The sequence below is a fragment of the Lytechinus pictus genome, chromosome 2 (assembly GCF_037042905.1).
Source record: "Lytechinus pictus isolate F3 Inbred chromosome 2, Lp3.0, whole genome shotgun sequence".
NCBI lineage: Eukaryota > Metazoa > Echinodermata > Echinoidea > Temnopleuroida > Toxopneustidae > Lytechinus > Lytechinus pictus.
Window position 1 is genome coordinate 38,951,495 of NC_087246.1, and position 19,318 is coordinate 38,970,812.

At 35.2% G+C, this 19,318-nt stretch overlaps 1 protein-coding gene across 1 annotated transcript; it reads right to left on the reverse strand.

Moving 5' to 3' along the window:
* Positions 1–8,699: 8,699 nt before the first annotated feature.
* Positions 8,700–14,419, reverse strand: LOC129254249 (microtubule-associated tyrosine carboxypeptidase-like). Its single transcript, XM_054892705.2, has 4 exons — positions 13,556–14,419; positions 11,498–11,774; positions 10,848–11,153; positions 8,700–10,431 (listed from the first exon to the last, which is right to left on the reverse strand). The coding sequence occupies exons 1-4, from the start codon at positions 14,228–14,230 to the stop codon at positions 10,148–10,150; spliced, it is 1,542 nt and encodes a 513-aa protein (XP_054748680.2). The 5' UTR covers positions 14,231–14,419; the 3' UTR covers positions 8,700–10,147.
* Between the last annotated feature and the right edge of the window lie 4,899 nt (positions 14,420–19,318).

The window sequence follows — 19,318 nt, forward strand, 5'->3', positions numbered from 1 at the left end:
TTTTGGCTGAAAAATGATATTATGCAAGATAGAGAGTTAGATTAGTTTTAAATGAGTGTTTAACACATTGAGATGATCTCGTACCATCACATTTGTTGGTATATATATTTTTTTGTTAAGTCTAATCATTTACTTGCCTTTGTATCTTTCCATATTACATGTACAAGTTCAGTGATTTACTTTGATAATTGTTAGTAAATTGTGGTAATGTGAAGGGTTTGAGATATAACATGCAACTTTTAAGAAGCCTTGTCAGTGACTTTGAATGGATGAAGATTATATATTATGCTTAGCAAATTACTAGCCAAACACTTCAGATGCATCAATGAGAATGGTAGTCATCGATTTAAACATCTCAATTAAAATGGTTCCAAAATGGCCAAACATGTAGTTTTGAAAAATAGTCTTTGAATGTACCAGAAAAAGTCCCCGGAAATTGATATTCTGATTTCAATATGTAATGTAATTTGATATTAATAGGGAAATAGCCCCAGTAAAGACGATGCCAATTTGTGTGATCCGCTATGCTCTCATCAGTTAAATTAACTGGCTTTCATCACAAATATTAAATGCCACCTTTTTCTGGTTAAGCTTTCATTCGATCGCCTTTTTATAGTGAACTGTGAGCATGTAATGTACTCTGGTTCAATTATTGTTATTATTCATGAATTCGTACAAATAAATCACCCTATTGGCACAACAAAACTAAGTGCAACATTAAATATCAACTCCATTTCATCTTAAACAAAAATTATTTTGCTAGAAAAACCTCTGGGTCAACACGGACAATGCAATTACAGTACAATATGGCTACATGTGCATGATGTACTTGTACAGTCCGCGAACAAGATAAGATTAAATCTTGAATAAGAAATTTGATGCCTAGAATTTGGGGGTGATATAAATAGTATTTATCAATATCAATCAAAGTTTTGTATAGCAGGTCATATGAATTCATTCTACTTCATGTCCTTTGCTACAAAGGATATTGTTGTTGAGTTAAAAATCTGTGTCCTTTGGACATGTCAAATTTCTAGTTTTTTATTGGTATGATAAAATTGTGGTTGATTTTGATCAATAATGAATAGATTAATCAATAATAAATGGACGGTTGTCTTATCACTATTTCATAGTGATGAATTCTTGGTTTGCTAGAGAGCAGATTTAATTTGAATGGAAACTAGAAAAATTCAGAACAGAATTTTATGTATAATTTGCATTTGTGTATCTGTACTTCTCATTACATCTTGATTTTTAATCAAACCCACATAAGGCTTGAATTTGAGAAAACCATGTCTTTTTATCACCATTCTTGAAATATATATATCTATGCACGTAGAGGTAGGTCATAACAAATATGCATCAGAAAAGTGGTTGTGAATGAGTTCTTGCCTTCCAAAGAAATGATTGTGTGTTTATGATTCGAGTATCACCTACAAGTAATTGACAATGTTACAACCCATTGTGATTTGCTTTTCTGATACAAAAAAAAAGCCCTGTTCGAACCCTATTTGGTATTTTTTTAGACACAATGTCAAAATAATTCAGTCATGCCATTACCTTTGCCATAAGAAATAAGACAGAATATCTTATGTGCCATGTGTGTGAAAAGATTCTTTAAATTGTCTTAATTTGCTACTCAGAATCAATCTTCTTTTCAAATCAGTGAGAGTAATTAAAAGCAAGATCATATTCAAAATGTGATTTTACCCCCCCCCCCCTCTCTAAAAAGACAGGGGGTGAAGAATACTAAAGATTATGATTATTTTAAAAATATGAATCAAGTCTTATACCTTGGAATTAGCAAGCCAAGATTGATTTTATTTTTGATTCAATACAGTACACCATTACCAGTATTAGTTTAAATGTACACTAAATACAATTGGGGGGGGGGGGAGAGCGAATTGTTAAGTGTGTGATATGTCTTTGGCCATGTTTCAACATTTACTTGAAAAGGTGAAGTTTGTACATCGCCAGAGACACAGTAAAAACCACAGTATTTACCAGTAATTTCATGCATGTTAGTTCTGCACCTGTCTTTTGTGAACTAACGCTCTTATAGTCACTCTACTCTCATACGTGTTTTGATTTTGAAATCATGATGTTCTTTGCAGAATGGGTCGATTCAAAAACTTATATTGCAAAATGTTACAACATATATATTTTTTATGTTAACTCTTAAAAAGTGATGTGAATTCCTGAAAATTGTTGGGATATAGCTTGATATGTGGTAGCTTGGTGCCATGTATATTTATTGTGGTAACTGAACTATTGTATAATATCTAACCTAATCATTCACACAAAAAAACATCTCTTTTATTTCATGTGCTACAGCAAAACATTTTCATGTGAGATTCACCTTTCATCTGTTTTTATTTTTAAAAGTGTATTGCTAAGCAATGTTGTCCTATATCCTATGTAAGATTCTTATACATAGACATATTCATACTTATTGTATTTGATGTAATTTTCTCTATTTTTATTAAGATTTACTCTGATTTTTTGTTAAAGAAAGAAATTAGGGTGGGTTTTTTGTTGTTGAAAGTAATATTACAGTGAAATATCTGACAAGGGAACTGATGAGACAATTCCCTGATGAGACAATGGATTGGCATACAGCTAAAGCGATTACTTTGTGTTTATTTGGATAAATTCTTACAGAATTGTAAAATAATATATATGGCAGTATATTTTGTGTGTAACTTTTGTGTAGACTTGCCTTTATTTATCGAGAGTAGAAATCTTCTGTATGGCAGTTGCCAGTATTTGTTCATTATTGTAATATATAACGATAAAAATACATTGCTGAGCTTCTGATTAAATTACCGGTATACCAATGGGTGTTGACCAATATTAAACAATGTATGTAGCTTATAGACATAAACCAAATATTTGCATGTATGCAGGGATGCTTGAAATACATTTAATTAAAAGTCTAGATAAATACACCATAAGAATACACCACAATGCTTACTTCCAGTTAATCAATCAAATGAATATACTCTTCTTTCAAGTGTATTCTTTCCATTATTTTGGGTGAGTTTGGATGTTTTCACAAAGCTTTTATTATTTCTGTTTAGACAAAGGAAGAGATCATGTTTGTATGCATGCTTTATAAAGTATTAATGCAAGTCTTATGAATGGATCGAAAGTTATTCTGATTACAACTCCTCTGATAGAAGGTAACTTTTAATAATTGGAAACTTAAAGGGCAAGTTCACCCTGACAAAAAGTTTATTGTAAAAAAAAAACATTGATGAAAGATTGAGGAAAGTCCATCAAAGATTTTAAAAGTCATTAGAATTTTGATGTTTTGATTTGTGGCATCATACGTGAGCGGCTTCCAGAGTTCCCATGCATTATGAAATAGAAAAATCAAGGCATTTGTCATTTTCTCAAAAGAATTAATATTGGTTATATTGTACCTTCAGTATATCAGCAAACTAATTATTTCACATATTCTCCTGAAAGGAGAATTTTTAAAGTCATGATTAACCATTAAAATGTAAAATTTATGCATTATATAGCCTATGGGGCAGCTGGCTTGTTTGTTACGTCATAAATAAAAAACTTGAAATTCTTGTAACTTTCTTATTTTATTCGTATATTTTCGTCAAACCTTCACCAGTATTTATTTTTTCTGGTATTTTTACAACAAACTTTTCGTCAGGGTGAACTTCTCCTTTGACACGCCCCCCCCCCCCATATAACGGCTTCCAAGTGTACTTTTTGCAATACTGAAAGTCTGTGTCAATGGTTCCTGTATTTTATTTTATTTTAAATTTTGCTTAAAGCATGTCAAAATCATGTCTGTACTTTGTGTGATCGAATCTATATAATAAAAAAACTAATCTGAAAAAATAGAAATGCATACGTTTATGTATGTAGTGCCCATCTGTATGAATTTGTTTATATTAGTATTTTTTTAAATTCACTTTAAAGGGAAAAGAAGATTTCTGCTTAGTCAATAAAACCTTATAATGGTGATTGGTCAAGTTTTAGATGCCAATTGCTGCTACACATCATAGACCAATGTAGTATAAACTACTGAAAATAACTACATTACTCTCATAGAAGTATCATAATGTTGTATTATGAGGACTATGTTTCATGAACTATATTATATATGGTTGAGGTGAATCAATTTCCAATACTTTCATTACTCCAAGTCTTGTGTAATTAAACCATTTTATTTTGACTGGATCCCCATGACATAAAGTTATTGACTGATCGTGAGGTGATAATTGATTGAATTTATTATCAAACCATTGATTGGGTTGGTCGGTTGTTGGGTATAAAGGCGACCAGTCATGTTTGACTATTACCACCAACTTGTTACTTTTTTTTCCTTCTTTCTTTTTGTTTCACTTTTATTTCTCCTTTCTTTCCTTTTCTTTTCCTCAATCTTTACCCTCCCATATTTATTTTATCATTATTGCGTCTGATCAATCGTATAGATTAGCCCCACAATCTTGGTAGGCTTTATGTTACGGAGCACGAGTAAGAATTCAGTCCCAAGTTGTCATTTAATCAAAATTCATTCTATAATGTAATCATGTTTAACCCTTTATCTGTCCTTGCTCATTTTTATTGTATGGATTGTTAATAATTCTAAGAGTTTTATGCAAGGATTATGATACTGTAATGTGTTGCATTGAACCTTCCAGAATATATTCTTGTAGAAGAAACCCCTTTCAATGGTTAATTGGTGCAATCTATGTTTATGTGTTTTGCACTAGTATTGATAAGGTGCTTGATAACAGTTATAAACTGATGTTCTAGATTAATTGGTATTGGTGTAAATATAGGGAAAAGTAGATTTCTGTTAGCATTTAAGTGATAATTGGGCAAGTTTAGGTGTTGCTGATTGCTGCTACATAATTATAAAGCAATGTAGAATTCAATTATGTGCAAAGATCTATACATATTTATATGAAGGTAGTGGTGGAAATCCTTTAAATTGACAAGTTTCCTTTATTTGCTCAGAGTATTTTTGTGGTATTTATGAGGATATATTCATTGATAGTGAAATATGATTACCGGGTAGATTTAGTTTTTTTTTTAAGAATGTCTGGAATCCAACTAATATTGGATGGTTTGTATTTTGGAAAGAAACCCCCTAAACAGATACTTATATCATATATCAATCATTTCATTTTATATATACATCATACATGGGATGTGATATTTCTTTAACGAAAATAATTCAATATCTAAGGAACATAATTCAAGCAACTGACTTTCAAGAAGTTTTTGTCAATCCCTTCATATTATGGTGCCATGGGAGAATATCACTGAGTGAAATATTTCATAATTAATGGTGAATTTGATTAATGGTGAATTTGATTGCACTTATTTAAGTTGAAATGTGAAATAAAGTCAATTCTGAAAATTTCAAAGCATATATTTAAAAACATGTCTGAGTTATTATTTGTTCTTTGTGAATGAGTTATGTTGATCATGTGTAATTTATAGGCAAGGCTAAAAAGAAGTCATTTGTGTTAAAAAAGCGAATTTGTTACTTGGATATCTATAAAGCAGTGAAAAGGCACATTCAAATCTAATATTTTGAGGTGAAAGAATTTAGAGGAATTACAAAGAAAGAAAATTAATGTGCATTTGTACTTCAGTGTGGGTGCATGTGTATATGTGATTTCCAGCATGTACATGTATATTGAACAATAAGACGTTAACAAAATTTGAGAGACCTATAAAACAAATCATGATCCAGCGAGCCTTTAAAGCGGTATTCCAGGCTGAAAATAATGATTTGAACAGATAAATTACAATCATTCCAACAAAACACTGATATGAAGTTTTGACATTTTGAATAATTTTGGTGGAACAATTTTATGCACGTCACATAAATATGCAACGAGCAAGCTGATGATGTAATTACCCCACTTTTGTATTTTTATTACAAGATATTAAATTCTATTCACATTGCATCCTCCTAAGAATGAAGAAAAAATTGGATTGACTCATGATTTAACTTGTAATATAATATCTGCAACTTTTTTCATTACAAGAAAACATTCAGGGATACACACATGTATGTAAATATCCCGGGGGGCCACTTACATTGACGAGTGGATACCATGCGCGACCAAACAAACACGTAAAAAGGATGTCTTTTTCAAGATAGGGCACGTTACGTACGTAATGTAATAAGGGTGTCAAAAACACTAAATTAATGAAAAAAGGGTATCTATTTCGCTAGGAAAGCTACGTGTTTAGGGTCAGATTTGCAGGGTATAAACAAGACTAAAATGTTTTATAAAGGATGTACTTTTTGCCCCAACAGTCAACACTACGTGTTTAGAGTACGATTTGCACGAGGTGTGGGAGGTGGGGCCGTACCCAATGATGTAGGTAAAGGTCCCGGGGGGGCCACTTCCATTGACGAGTGGATACCATGCGCGACCATGGGGTCTCGAAAAGCACCCTAAACACGTAATTTCCATATTCTTAAAATGCACCCCTTAACAAGTATTGGCGTGTGAAACCCTAGTATTGGGAACAAAACGATACTCTTGGCAAATATTTTCTGAAATGAGCCCCTAAACAAGTACAGGAATATTTTATTGTTATATGTCACGGGTCCTTCGGTTGTCGGTTTTCATTTGGTTTATAGTACGACCCCACTTTCCACACCTCGCGCAAATTGGACTCTAAACACGTAGGATTGGGGTAAAAAGGACATCCTTTATAAAACATTTTAATTTGTTTTATCATCCCCGCAAATTTGACCCTAAACACGTAACTTTCCTAGCGAAATTGATACCCTTTTTTCATTATTTTTGTGTTTTTGACACGTACGTAACGTGCCCTATCTTGAAAAAGACATCCTTTTTACGTGTTTTTTTGGTCGCGCATGGTATCCACTCGTCAATGTAAGTGGCCCCCCCCCCCGGCGTAAAGGTAAAACCGACGACCAACGTCCGTGCATGACATAACAATTACTTGTTTAGGGGTTCAATTCAGGGAATTCTTGCCAAGAGTATCGTTTTGTTTCTAATACTTGTTAAGGGTAGGGTTTCACACGCCAATACTTGTTAAGGGGTGCATTTTCAGAATATAGAAAATACGTGATTAGGGTGCTTTTTCGAGACCCCACGGTCGTGCATGGTATCCACTCGTCAATGGAAGTGGACCCCCCGGTTGATTCTGATTATTGTGCTTTCTTCATGCTGCAATGGTGAGGAAAACTTTTTCAGTTTTTTTCAGAAAGATAGGAATGAATTCACTTTCAAAGGAGCTGATAAATTGAATGTATTGTGTTCAGAGATATGTGTCACTATTGGCTATCAATAAGTACTGTTGTAGACCAGAGTTTAAATTAAACCATTTTTTTTGGGGGGGGGGGGTCATAAAGCTGTTTGTAAGTTAAAAGTGACTTTTAGAACGACTGGTGAACCTTTCTTTTGCGCTAAACCAACGCCAATGAACATTTCTGTGTATACCATTTACCACAAGAAAGGATCACCAGTTGTTCCTTAAGTCACTTGTAACTTACGAACAGCTTTATGAAACGGCCCCTGAGGTCTCTACATCTCACTTCTAGAAATCCAATATAAAAAAAATAACAGTCCACATAGTCACGTTAAGATGTTTTTTTTAATAATTATTTGTATTGTCATGTTAAGATAATATAATATGAGCACCACAATCTTCTATTTCAAAGACATTCTTTAAAGGCACAAGATATATACATGTATATTTCACATTGACTTATGGTATGTAGAAACATTATAGGTATAATACTCACTACATGACGAGACTATTATCCCGGGGGGGGGGGGCAGTCAAATATATTTCTGTACAGACGCGTGACCAAAAAACTTGTTTAAAGGGGTGTTTTTTCAGTTTTTGACGCGGTTTGCGCATGGACTCATTAAGGGTATCAAAAACACCAATTTTCAAGAAAAAGGGTGGTTTTAAAAGACTGGTCAATTGCCGGGTCAAACGTATTTAGGGTGTATTTTTTTCCCCAAAGCTTTTTTTTAAGACTAGCCAAATGTGTTAAGGGTATGTTTTTTCCCCAAGCTTTTTCTCCGAGGCCATATTTTGGCAACAACTTGTTTAGGGGCCAAAACGTGTAAATAAAGCCAGCGAAAAACTTGTTATGGGGGCTATTTGCACACAGAGAAAAACTCGTTTAGGGGGTGTTTGGAAATTACTTGGCCACGTGTGTGTACAGCAATATATTTGACTGCCCCCCCCCCATGTACCATGTCATCCAAGGATGATGCAGTTATAGAATAATTTCATAAAGCAATTTAAATTGATGTGAAGGGGAAATAGATAGAACCCTTTTTTTGTTGGTTTTATCCTAAGAAATTCTTAGAACTCCTATGAAGAGTATAATCTAAGAGTGTTGATCATGTCACAAATAAAAGTTTAGATGTATACCAGAGAATGAACACACAGCCTGCAATCAACGATGAAATAAGAGAGATATAGTGAAGGTCCATCACCATTTATCAGTGAATCATCTCATATAAACAGATGCAACCTATGCTATGATTGAATGCAACTCTTTAGTGCATGGTTTACTACAAATCAGATGACATGGAACCAGCGCTGCATGGAACAGTCATGTAATTGTGGACATGAACTACTGATGAAGCGACTTTTCATTAAAAAAAATGAGCAAGGTTTATTTTTTTTCATGAAATTCACTCCACCAGTAGTTCATTTCAACAAATATTACATGACTGTTCCATGTAATCTGATAGACATGTTTGTCGTAAAGCACGTACTAGAGTTGCATTCAATCATAACATAGGTTGCATCTGTTAATATAACAGGTAACTCATCTCCAAGAACACACCATTAACATCAAACAATCAAATAATTGCTTCAAATATCAAATTATAAACAGCAGTAATTTGTTCAACCAATAAAGAAAGTTCTTATTCAACTCGTCATGCATGAATTACCAATTTCTTGTTCATATTGATTTGTTTAACATTGATTAAATTGATTCAAAGCAATCAATATGATTGTCTTTGATTCACGATATTCATATATTGGCAAGTTAGCATTCTATAACAATTTTTTTTGTTATGTATTATAAATGGTATATAAAAACATTACAATACTTGTGTACTTACTCATAATTCTTGTCACTAATATTGGCAAGGTGACACACTTTCATATCATAATTTACATAATCAGCCAAATATTGTCTCACACATCTTCTCAATGAGCCTTGTCATTCTTCTTCTTCCTCTTCAATGTTACAAGCTTATATCCCAAAGAAACAAAGATGTGAAACCATAAGATTACCAAACAAGACTATCAAAAATCAGAATAATGGAAGATGGGCCCTCACGTACACAGATATGTGTTTATCTGATAAATCAAAACTGTGTACAGGCATCAATGTTATTATCATTCATCCAAGAATTGCAAATTGGTAAATAAACTGCACATGCACCAACGCTCTGAATATATGGAGAGCTCCTGGCTTTCCATCTAGGCAAGATTGATTTGACCAATCTTCATATCAGGCCCAGGACCTGTTGCAGAATTAGTTGCACGAGAACACAATTCAAGTAGGCCTAATAAAAGCAAGTATTTGATTCTAACTCTTTCTGCAACATGATATCGACAACCTTTCAAACGTCCAAGACTTTCACAAATCACAACACCAGCAGATGGTAACAGAATACTTCAATTATTCTAGCTCATGTGCTTGAATCAAGTAGTTCTAGTACCTTTCATTTATCCACCGTCGTAATGAATTGAAACAGCAAATAGCAATCTCACATAATTGGAAACAGCTTACAGTTATAAAAATCTAATCCCTTCTCCAGTACCAGTAACCAAATGTCATTGAATATGAGTGTGCATATGAACAAAGTCAGTGGGTAAATGGAATGGAAGAATACATAGTACCCTGTTATGTCGGAATCTCTGTCAGTTGAAATATTCTTCCAGAATTTTGCACTCTTCTGATAAAGTAACACGTAAAATCATCTATCATTTAAATGGTGGATAGAGAATGTTATAGACCTTTCTATCTCTTTCATAGATGCAGTGTTATTCGGCATATTCTATCATTCAAGTAAAACAGATTGGTAGGAGCTACACACACAATTTCATAAGGCTACTTCAAACAAGCGAGATCATGAGGTAATCATCAAGTGCAGCTTTCCATCACAGGAAATACCTCACAGAGTTCTTTGTCTGTTAGCCTGTTCTTGAGTCTGATCTCATTCAGATTCTGCAAGTATTTATCTTTATCTGCCATGAAGGATGGAACGCTGACGACGCCTTCAGCAAAGACTGCCTCATTCCGCAATCGCTCTATGTCCTGATAAGCCACACGTCCCATCTTGACCAGGGCATGGAAGTCGATCTCAAAGCGGAAGCGTAAAACCTGAAGAGCACCATTGAGGTATACTTGATCCTTGTTGAAACAACCTGAGACACAAGCAGGACAAGAAATTATAACAAGGGATAAATCTATCTTAGGCTAAATAAGTGTTCAGATATTTGAGGACGTGTAATACACATGGGCGATGCTAATCATTCAATTTATCTTCTACCATCAGTTTTGGGTGACCAAAACATGTATGAATTTTTCTTTTTTAATTACACAAAAAAACATGATGTGAAATTAGCTTGGACCAGTCACCTCTTTAACTTGTTGAATTGTCCAGCCTAAAAACAGGATTGCTTTGAAATGAAATCTATTGACTAAAGATCTTCGTACAAACTGCACTTCTACAGGAAATGTAAGAAAGACCAACGACCATCAGTTGACATGTACGCTATGAATTGCTATTCTTGATAGTATAGTAAGGATGAATAATGGAATTGAAATTCCATTCACAAACCTGGTTTAGAAGTGTCCACTTGCCCTCTCTTTGCCCGCATACAATAGTCCCAGCGAACCTCAGGGCTTTGGATAAACCTCGACAGGTGTTCAAATAATTCCCTGAATGGCAGTAGAGATGCCTGATAGACAGTATAATAGAGCATTGCTGACCTCCATAAACAAGGATCATCCCTCCCTAGGACACTGTGAAGACTGGCTAAACCCTCCTCTGTAGGATTCATTGGAAGTAGCTTGTGTCGTTTACGACCTCGGTTGTTGTGCCAGGGTTGGTAGCGGTTGTTAGCACTTCTCATATAATGAGTTCCTAATAGAAAAAAACATCATCATTGTAATTTGCAACTTGAAATGGTACATGTATGTAACCTGCAAACATGTCATAGTAGATACCAATGATAACTGTAGTACTTTAAACAAATATAGTAATACTGAGGTTAACTTTACTTTCTCTCCTTTGTTTATTGAAGAATAAATATTGGATTCAGATATGTTAGCTTTCAATAATAAATAGATCCTGATTACGATTAAATTTCTTAAAATGATGCCAGTAATTTTTCTTTCATGGCCTTAAAATTGTCAAATCAAACAGAAGGTTAATTACCAAATCTGTGTTTTCTGTATTTGAAACTTCATAACAGATTAAAAACTTACCAATCTCATGCTGAAGTAATCCTCTGGCCCAACCTCTCCTCAATACTTTACTGTTCACATTCATGGTAGGTCGTGATCTTAGTCTGGTCATAACTGCTCGAGACAAAAGATCGGGGGTTAGATTCAAGTAAACTTGATTATCCAGTCCTTCTGCATTAACAAATCCTTTGAAGAGTCCAGTGAACTCTGTTTCTGTAAGTCGGGCCCCAGCAATAGCCTCCTCAAAAGCCTCATAGCTTCCATATCTATCTAGAGCAGTCTCCATGATCCTCAAAGCCTTAGAGTAGAAATAAATGCAAAGGATTGAAAAGCACATATATTAGAAAGGTACATGTAAACCAGGGGCAGCGGGGTGAATTTGAAAGTGGGAGGGGAGGGGGGGGGCACTGGGAAAAAGGGCACCTTTTCTTTCAAAAAGGGCACTATCTTAAACAAACAAAAAAAGACTAATCTACAGTGGTGTGATGAGCGAAAAAGATTTAAGGGCCTAGATGTGTTGTATCACGTAAAGTTTATAAGAAGCTGCGAGCAAGCAAAAATTTTGACATTTCATGATGAAAATCCAATTTTGTGATAGAATTTGACATAATATTCAGAAAATTAAATATTTCACCATTGTCTCTTTCCTTCTCTTATCTTTTCTCTCTTTTTTCTTGGTTGTAATTTTTTTTTTTTGGGGGGGGCAAGAGTCCCCCCCCCCCCATCTGTATGCCACTGCTTATCTACCCCACTCACATGACTCATGAAACTAAAGGCATGTATGATTATTCTTAAAAGTTTTTTTTCCTTCATTAGTAGTAACATATAAAAATGAGAATACTGTTTTCTTGTTTCAAAGGGGCACTCGTTAACACATTAAAGGGGTCCTTCTCAGGTGAAAGGGGCACAGAACATGTGTTTTCTTGGGTAAAAAGCGGCACTGATTCAAGAAAGGGCACTTACAATAGCCATGGGGTTACTTGCTCACATATAAAACGGGTCCTTCTCAAGTGAAAGGGACACAGAACACATTCATTAGGGGGCATTTTTTGTAAAAATTGGCACCGACACAAGAAATGGCACTTGCTAACACCTAAAACGGGTCCTCCTCAGGTACAAGGGGCACAGTACACGTTCATGAGGGGCATCTTTCTTGCATAAAAAAGGGCCCTTTTTCGGTGCTTCAAAAAGTAAAGGGAGCACTGTGCCCCCCTCCCTATCCCTAGGATCGCCGACCCTGATGTAAACCTTCTTTTCTAGGGATTTATTTTTTAAAAACCCGACAATTCCTACATGTACCATGCATCCTGAGTAAGTGTACCGTAGTCAACATATTTCAGCAGGACAAAAAAAGATGGTGCTGAGACTGTACCGGTACCATCTTTGTTTAATTACTAATTTAATTAGTAGATATTTACTCTTTGGCATTAAACAAAGTTTAGCCAAGTAATTGCTGGTCAGTTACATGTAAATGTATGCACCATTCTTCAGTTTTACTAAAAATTAAACAGATCACAACTAGACCTCTACAAATTAGCTGTTCGAATCAATCTTATTTACATGTACATCAGCTTCTACAGACATAGACCAAAAGCTTCGGTCTCTGTTAATTTTGGTTGTTCAGCTGAACTCCGTTGGCTTCACTCACCAAATACAGAGACCGAAGTTCTAGCGCAATCTGTACAGGGGACTCAATGGCCATATGTTTATGTACTTAAGATCGGATAAAACGGGGAAGTGAATTTGCGCGACAGCCGAGGTAAGTCACTGTTTTTGTTCCTTTTAACTTGATTTTTCTCGGTTTTTTGGCAATTGATGCCAAGAGGGAATATTAATTTGCATTTTGGTCGCGTGAATTTTCAAAATTTTTACTCATTAAAGACAAAAATTGAAGAGCCCCGACGGGGGGATTTTGCATTGCAAGTCCCCTAATGGTGGCTGCACGCTAGCGAGCCGTCTGTGTATGAGGAGAAATTTAAAAAAAAATAAAATGTTAAAAAACTCCTCGAAACAGACGGCTGCCAGCTGTCTACTACAGACAGTGCTCAGAAATATGCGATGCCACAAAACTTAGCTTACCTGAGGTACAAGTTTGTTGGAAGCTTGACTATAGCTCTTCATCACCTTTTCGGATGCTGGATTATCATATTCAAATTCAGGGTTGTAACGACCCCTTAATCGCATGAATTTCTCCTTTTCTGATTGAACATTATTTGGTTTAATTGCTTCTAAGATGTACACTGATTTTGTCTTTTTCTTCTGAGGTTTGGCTTTATCACCATCTTCTGTAATTGATTCATTTTTCAGGCTTTGTCTTTGAGTTTGATTTTTTGGATGATATTGTGAATCTGAATGTTCCGATGCCGAGACTGCTGTGCTTGAACGCCTTCCAGATTTTCTTGCAAGTCCCTCATCTTTCTTTTTAATTCGGGGTAACTTCCCGGGCATGCCGGGAGGCTTCACCTTTTTATTATCTGTATCACCCGACTTTAATTTCCTGCGGGGGCACTTTCTTGTTGAAGAAACAGAAGCAACACTTTTATTGTCAGCAACACACAAGACTGACTGAGGACTTGATGGCTGCACCGGCGTCAACTGCGAACACGACAATCCATCGGGGTTGCGCTGGATGCTCTTGGGCCGGGCGACTGGACGAAGTTTACTTCGAGTCAACTTTCCTCTTCGATTTAATAGATGATGTTGTTTTAATGGAGTAATAGATGTATCTATCGGCAAAGATTCTATGGCGATCATTATACTCGAAGTATATTCATCTTTCTTCTAATCCTAACCAGTGGTGAATTTTTGAATAAAAAGCGTAGTTTGATTCGTTTCAGAGATTCATATGACTCCGATCAAATCCAGCTCGCTGTGCTATGCACGATCGAATGCTTGGCAACAGCACAGCTGCATGTTGCGAAAACAACGCAATTTTCAATGTATAAATTGAATCGGAAGAGGGCAGTATAGCACAATAGACGATGCTTGAATATGTGAGTGTCGACCTAGGCCCTATATTATATCATTTAAAAAAAGTATTATTCTTATTCTTATTATTTTTACGACTTTTATTATCATCATTGTTTCGTTTTTTTTGGTGGGGGTTAAGGGGATCCAATTTCAATTAACACTTAGTCTAGTGTATCCAGCATCAACTATGACAAAGAAATGGATGGGCCCATGATGCACAAGCGTACTAATAGAGTCCCTATTGTCCTCAGACAATATTGGGCCCATGAAAGTTTGTGGGATGCTTCAAGTATATTCAACCATGGACCTACTATCCATGGTTCAACAATACTCGTCATTTCACGGTTCAATTAATATTTAATGAAAACAAAAAATGCGATTTTCAAATATCATAAGCAAACTTGTATTGTTTCGTTTTGGGAACTGAAATTAATATTAACCTCTTTTTGGATATGTTCATGACTAATTGATGCTTCATGATTCTAAGCCGTTTGGTAAACATTCACGCTTGAATGAACATGTGGAATGTTAATAGACCTTTTTTTACGTTATTGGAAAAAATGCATGCCACAAACCCTCTTGCATAGTTCATTTGATTTAATTTATATGAAAATCCCGATGTCTAATGAACAGTGAGCACACAATTTGAAAATTATGCAAATGAGAAGAAAGTTCTTTGTGCATGTGCCGTATCGAATTATTGTTTTGGTGTGTGCGCCTTTTGGATATAGTGTCTCTCTGAAACCATGTGACAGGGGCCGCGGAAGCGGGGGGGGGGGTTCAGCCCCCCATTTAGTTTTTCCAAAACCGTGTACAAAAACGCAAAAATGACCATATGATTGTGATTTTTTACATGGTCAGCCCCCCATTTTTGGCTCATAACTGTAAACGTTACAATAACGTAAAATCAATGCCCAAACATACATCAATGTAGCGTTATCCAGTAAACGTTATTATAATTTACTTTTAACAATATGGTAAAGTTACATCAACATTAAATTGCTATCTGGGTAGAACATCTCTCCCATCAATATTGTCATGTAATAATCAGGAATATATGGTTTTCAATTTTCTCTCGTGGGGCTATGATAAAAAGTTATTTTCGTCATTTTGTGTAGGCCTATTGAAGCAAATACGTATAGGAGTTTTTGAAGTCGCCATAACGGTGCCGGGTAAAAATGGCAGAGGTTAAAACGGCAGAGGTAATAATGGTAGAGGTAAAAACGGCAGAGGTAAAAATGGCAGAGGTAAAAATGGCAAAGGTAAAAATGGCAGAGGTAAAAATGGCAGAGGTAATAATGGCAGAGGTAATAATGGCAGAGGTAAAAATGGCAGAGGTAAAAATGGCAGAGGTAATAATGGCAGAGGTAAATATGGCAGAGGTAAAAATGGCAGAGGTAATAATGGCAGAGGTAAAAATGGCAGAGGTAAAAATGGCAGAGGTAATAATGGCAGAGGTAAATATGGCAGAGGTAAAAATGGCAGAGGTAAAATGGGCAGAGGTAAAAATGGCAGAGGTTAAATTGACAGAGGTCATATACTAGCCACTGCACTGGCGTAAACCCCGGGGGGATGGGGGGATATATCCCCCACTTTTCGAGGAGCGGGGGATGGCCTGTACAAACATCCCCCCCCCCCCCCCCCAGTTTTTACGAAAGAAATGGAAAAAAAATCACAAGAGATAATTGTTTTATTGGTGAAAATTCTTCCTAAAATACCGCTTAACAAATGAAACAATATTATTGAATCATAAAATGCAAATAAAGAGCCAGTTCACCATTTCCAAACGAAATTATAACATTGAAGAGAAACCCCCGTTTCTTCCAATTCATCAATGTTGGGGTCTTTGGGAAGGGATTAAGATGGAATGTCAAAACATTTTGAATGTAATCTCTAATAAAACCATTAACCATCATGGGGTAAAAAAGATAATTGGAGGGTATTTGCCATATGGACATACAGTGGCGTAACTACGGGGGGCATGGGGGGCACATCCCCCCATCGGCTGACCAAAAAAAAAACCGGGGAAAGTGGGAAAAGGAGAAAAGAGGGAGAAAGGAAGAGAAGCGAAGTGGGAAAGAAGAAAATATTATTCATTATAATGTTATATTATATTATAATTATGTTATGTTACATTATACATAAGAAACATTTTTATCATAACTTTATGAAACATAATTTGCCCAGGGCCTACGTCTTCATTGTTCCTGGTGCTCGCATTGTCTGTTTAACGAGATATATAATCCTGTTGTACTAAAACATCCCGTTTTCAAGTCAATATAAACCAAATATATTTCCTAGCACTTGAGTTATCGTTGTTTTACGTAGTTACATATGCTTCTTTTTCATGACTCAAAAAGTGATTGCCTCATGTTAAGGTCTTCGTATATATGAAACATTTCCTGTCCGTGATTACGTTCGCATTAGTGGATTGGTGAGATATGTCTGCTCTTCATGAATTCCTAAAATCAGTCCTTAAAATGTCCCTTCTTCTGATCTGAATATCAAAAATTTTAAGGTCGCGCTTCGCGTTCGCATCATTTGGTTAATGAAATACGTATGGTCCTAGTGAATTCCTACAAAGAAACCTTAGAATGCCCCACTTCAGGTCTGAATTATCTAAGTTTTCAGCTCGCGCTTCGCGCTCGCATTGTTTAGCGAGACAGGTACCTATCATGATTACACAAATTTGATTATAATGTCCCTTTTTAGGTGTGAATATAACAAAATTTCAGCTCGCGCTTCGCGCTCGCATTATTTGATTAGTGAGATACATATCCGTTTAATGACATTGTCCTTAAAATGTCTCTATTAGGTCAGTATAACTGGCAACTGAGCGCGCTTCGCGCGCTCACTAGTGCACTCACTCAGTGATTCAAAAATTTTGCTGGTGCCCCCCTCCCCCAATGCCGTGACCTACGGTACGCCACTGTGGACATATCAATGACAATTCCTTGCATATCTAAAAACATGATTGCAAAAAAATGACAAAATATTTCAGTCATCCCCCCACCCATCAACACGGATTTACTAGCAGCTGCCCCGTATTTTATGCACCAAAACTTTACAATTTTTTAATCAGTGGTTCATGATTGCCCAAAAAAATCTTTCAGGAGCGGATGTGAAATGATTTGTATGTTGATAAACTTAGGGTACAATAAAAACCATTTTTATTTTATTAAGAAAATGATATTTCATTTTTATTTTTCATTACACCATTATGTGGGAAAAACTGCTCGCAAATGACGTCACCGTTAAAATGTAAAATTCTAATAGCTTTTTAAATATTTGATGGATTCCCTAAAACACCCACCAATATCAGTTTAATTAGTTGCTGCTATTTCTACAATAAACTTTGTGTGAATTTCCCCTGTAATGAATTAAGTATAATACTTGGGATCCAAAGTGTGCTTCAAATATGAATATTAGAAGAGCAATTTAACATGAGAAGTCCGTGCATGTAAGTCCAGGAAAATATAAGAAATACCAACTCAAGTGTTATCAATTTGGTGCAGAAGATCTACAGTATCATTTAAAAATGTTTCCCTTTCCATTAATCAAACATTATAATTCAAACTCTCTTCTCAGAACCTTTCTTATTTTAATCTACTGTATGCATGGAAGGGCTTCTGGATTTTTTGGCATGGGGGTTTAAGACTGACCATTTATATATCTGTCATTTTTACCTCTGCCATTATTACCTCTGCCATTTTTACCTCTGCCATTTTTACCTTTGCCATTTTTACCTTTGCCATTTTTACCTTTGCCACTTTTACCTCTGCCATTTTTACTCCAAGCCGCCATAACAATGCTGTTTACAACTTTCTTATTGTTTGGCCAGTTTTGACTTAATCACAAACATGTGGACTTCAAACCCATGTGCTTTAAAGCCATTATCCACTTTTGCTCTCTCTTTCCTCTATACTTTCTCTCGTTTGGTTTACTGACGTTTACGCAGCACACACGCTAACTCACCCTCACACACACATATATAATATATATATATATATAATATATATATATATATATATATATAATTGTGATGAGCAAGGACCTAAACATTGCGTGGGTGCTTCAGTGAGTAATATATTGGCGAAGAAGCTCAAAAAGCATTGAAGCTAGAGACGTAGCCTGGATTTCTTCAACTTTTATTCGTACAAGCTTTCGGCCATTTAGTTCGGCCTTCTTCAGGTATCTGAAGATGTAAAAGACACAATGGCTTTACATGTACCATGCATATATTTGGATCAATTTACTAAATATAGGTATATCTTAAAAGAAAATGTTTTACATCGGTAATGTTTAATTAGGATTATCCAATAGCTATTAAAATCAACTAAGTTTACGCAGATTTTTATTACAAACATTTTTTTAAAGTATGTAGACATATAATACATATATCTCAAAATGTATAATAATACATATATCTCAAAATAATACATATATGTCAAAACAGTATATATCTCAAAAGAAGTTGTGTTGTATTGGTGATGCTTAATTAAGATTATCCAAAAGCTAAAATAGATTAGTTTGCACATATTTTTATTACGAATATTTTATGAGAGTATAATTGAATTATATACATTCGCGTCTAAGCACGTGAACTTATGTATGTAAGTTATCTTACTCGCAGTCACATACACTCTCACATACGCGCAGATACCCAAACAAATCCTACTCCAATATCCTTGGTAGTGCTGGTAATTACACAAAGTATTATATAAGGTAGATGTAACAATAATATATGTGGTACTGCGATAAATAAGTGATGTATACCATATAAATACATTATAAATATCTGGTTTCTTACCATCAAACTAATCTATTTTAGCTTTTGGATAATCTTAATTAAGCATCACCAATACAACACAA

Excerpts from the sequence above, each read along its gene's own strand:
- LOC129254249 (XM_054892705.2), bottom strand. The coding sequence starts at position 14,230 with ATGATCGCCATAGAATCTTTGCCGATAGATACATCTATTACTCCATTA. Across the intron at positions 11,775-13,555 it reads CCAACAAACTTGTACCTCAG|GCTTTGAGGATCATGGAGAC; the intron begins GTAAGCTAAGTT and ends TTCTACTCTAAG. Across the intron at positions 10,432-10,847 it reads AGTGGACACTTCTAAACCAG|GTTGTTTCAACAAGGATCAA; the intron begins GTTTGTGAATGG and ends CTTGTGTCTCAG.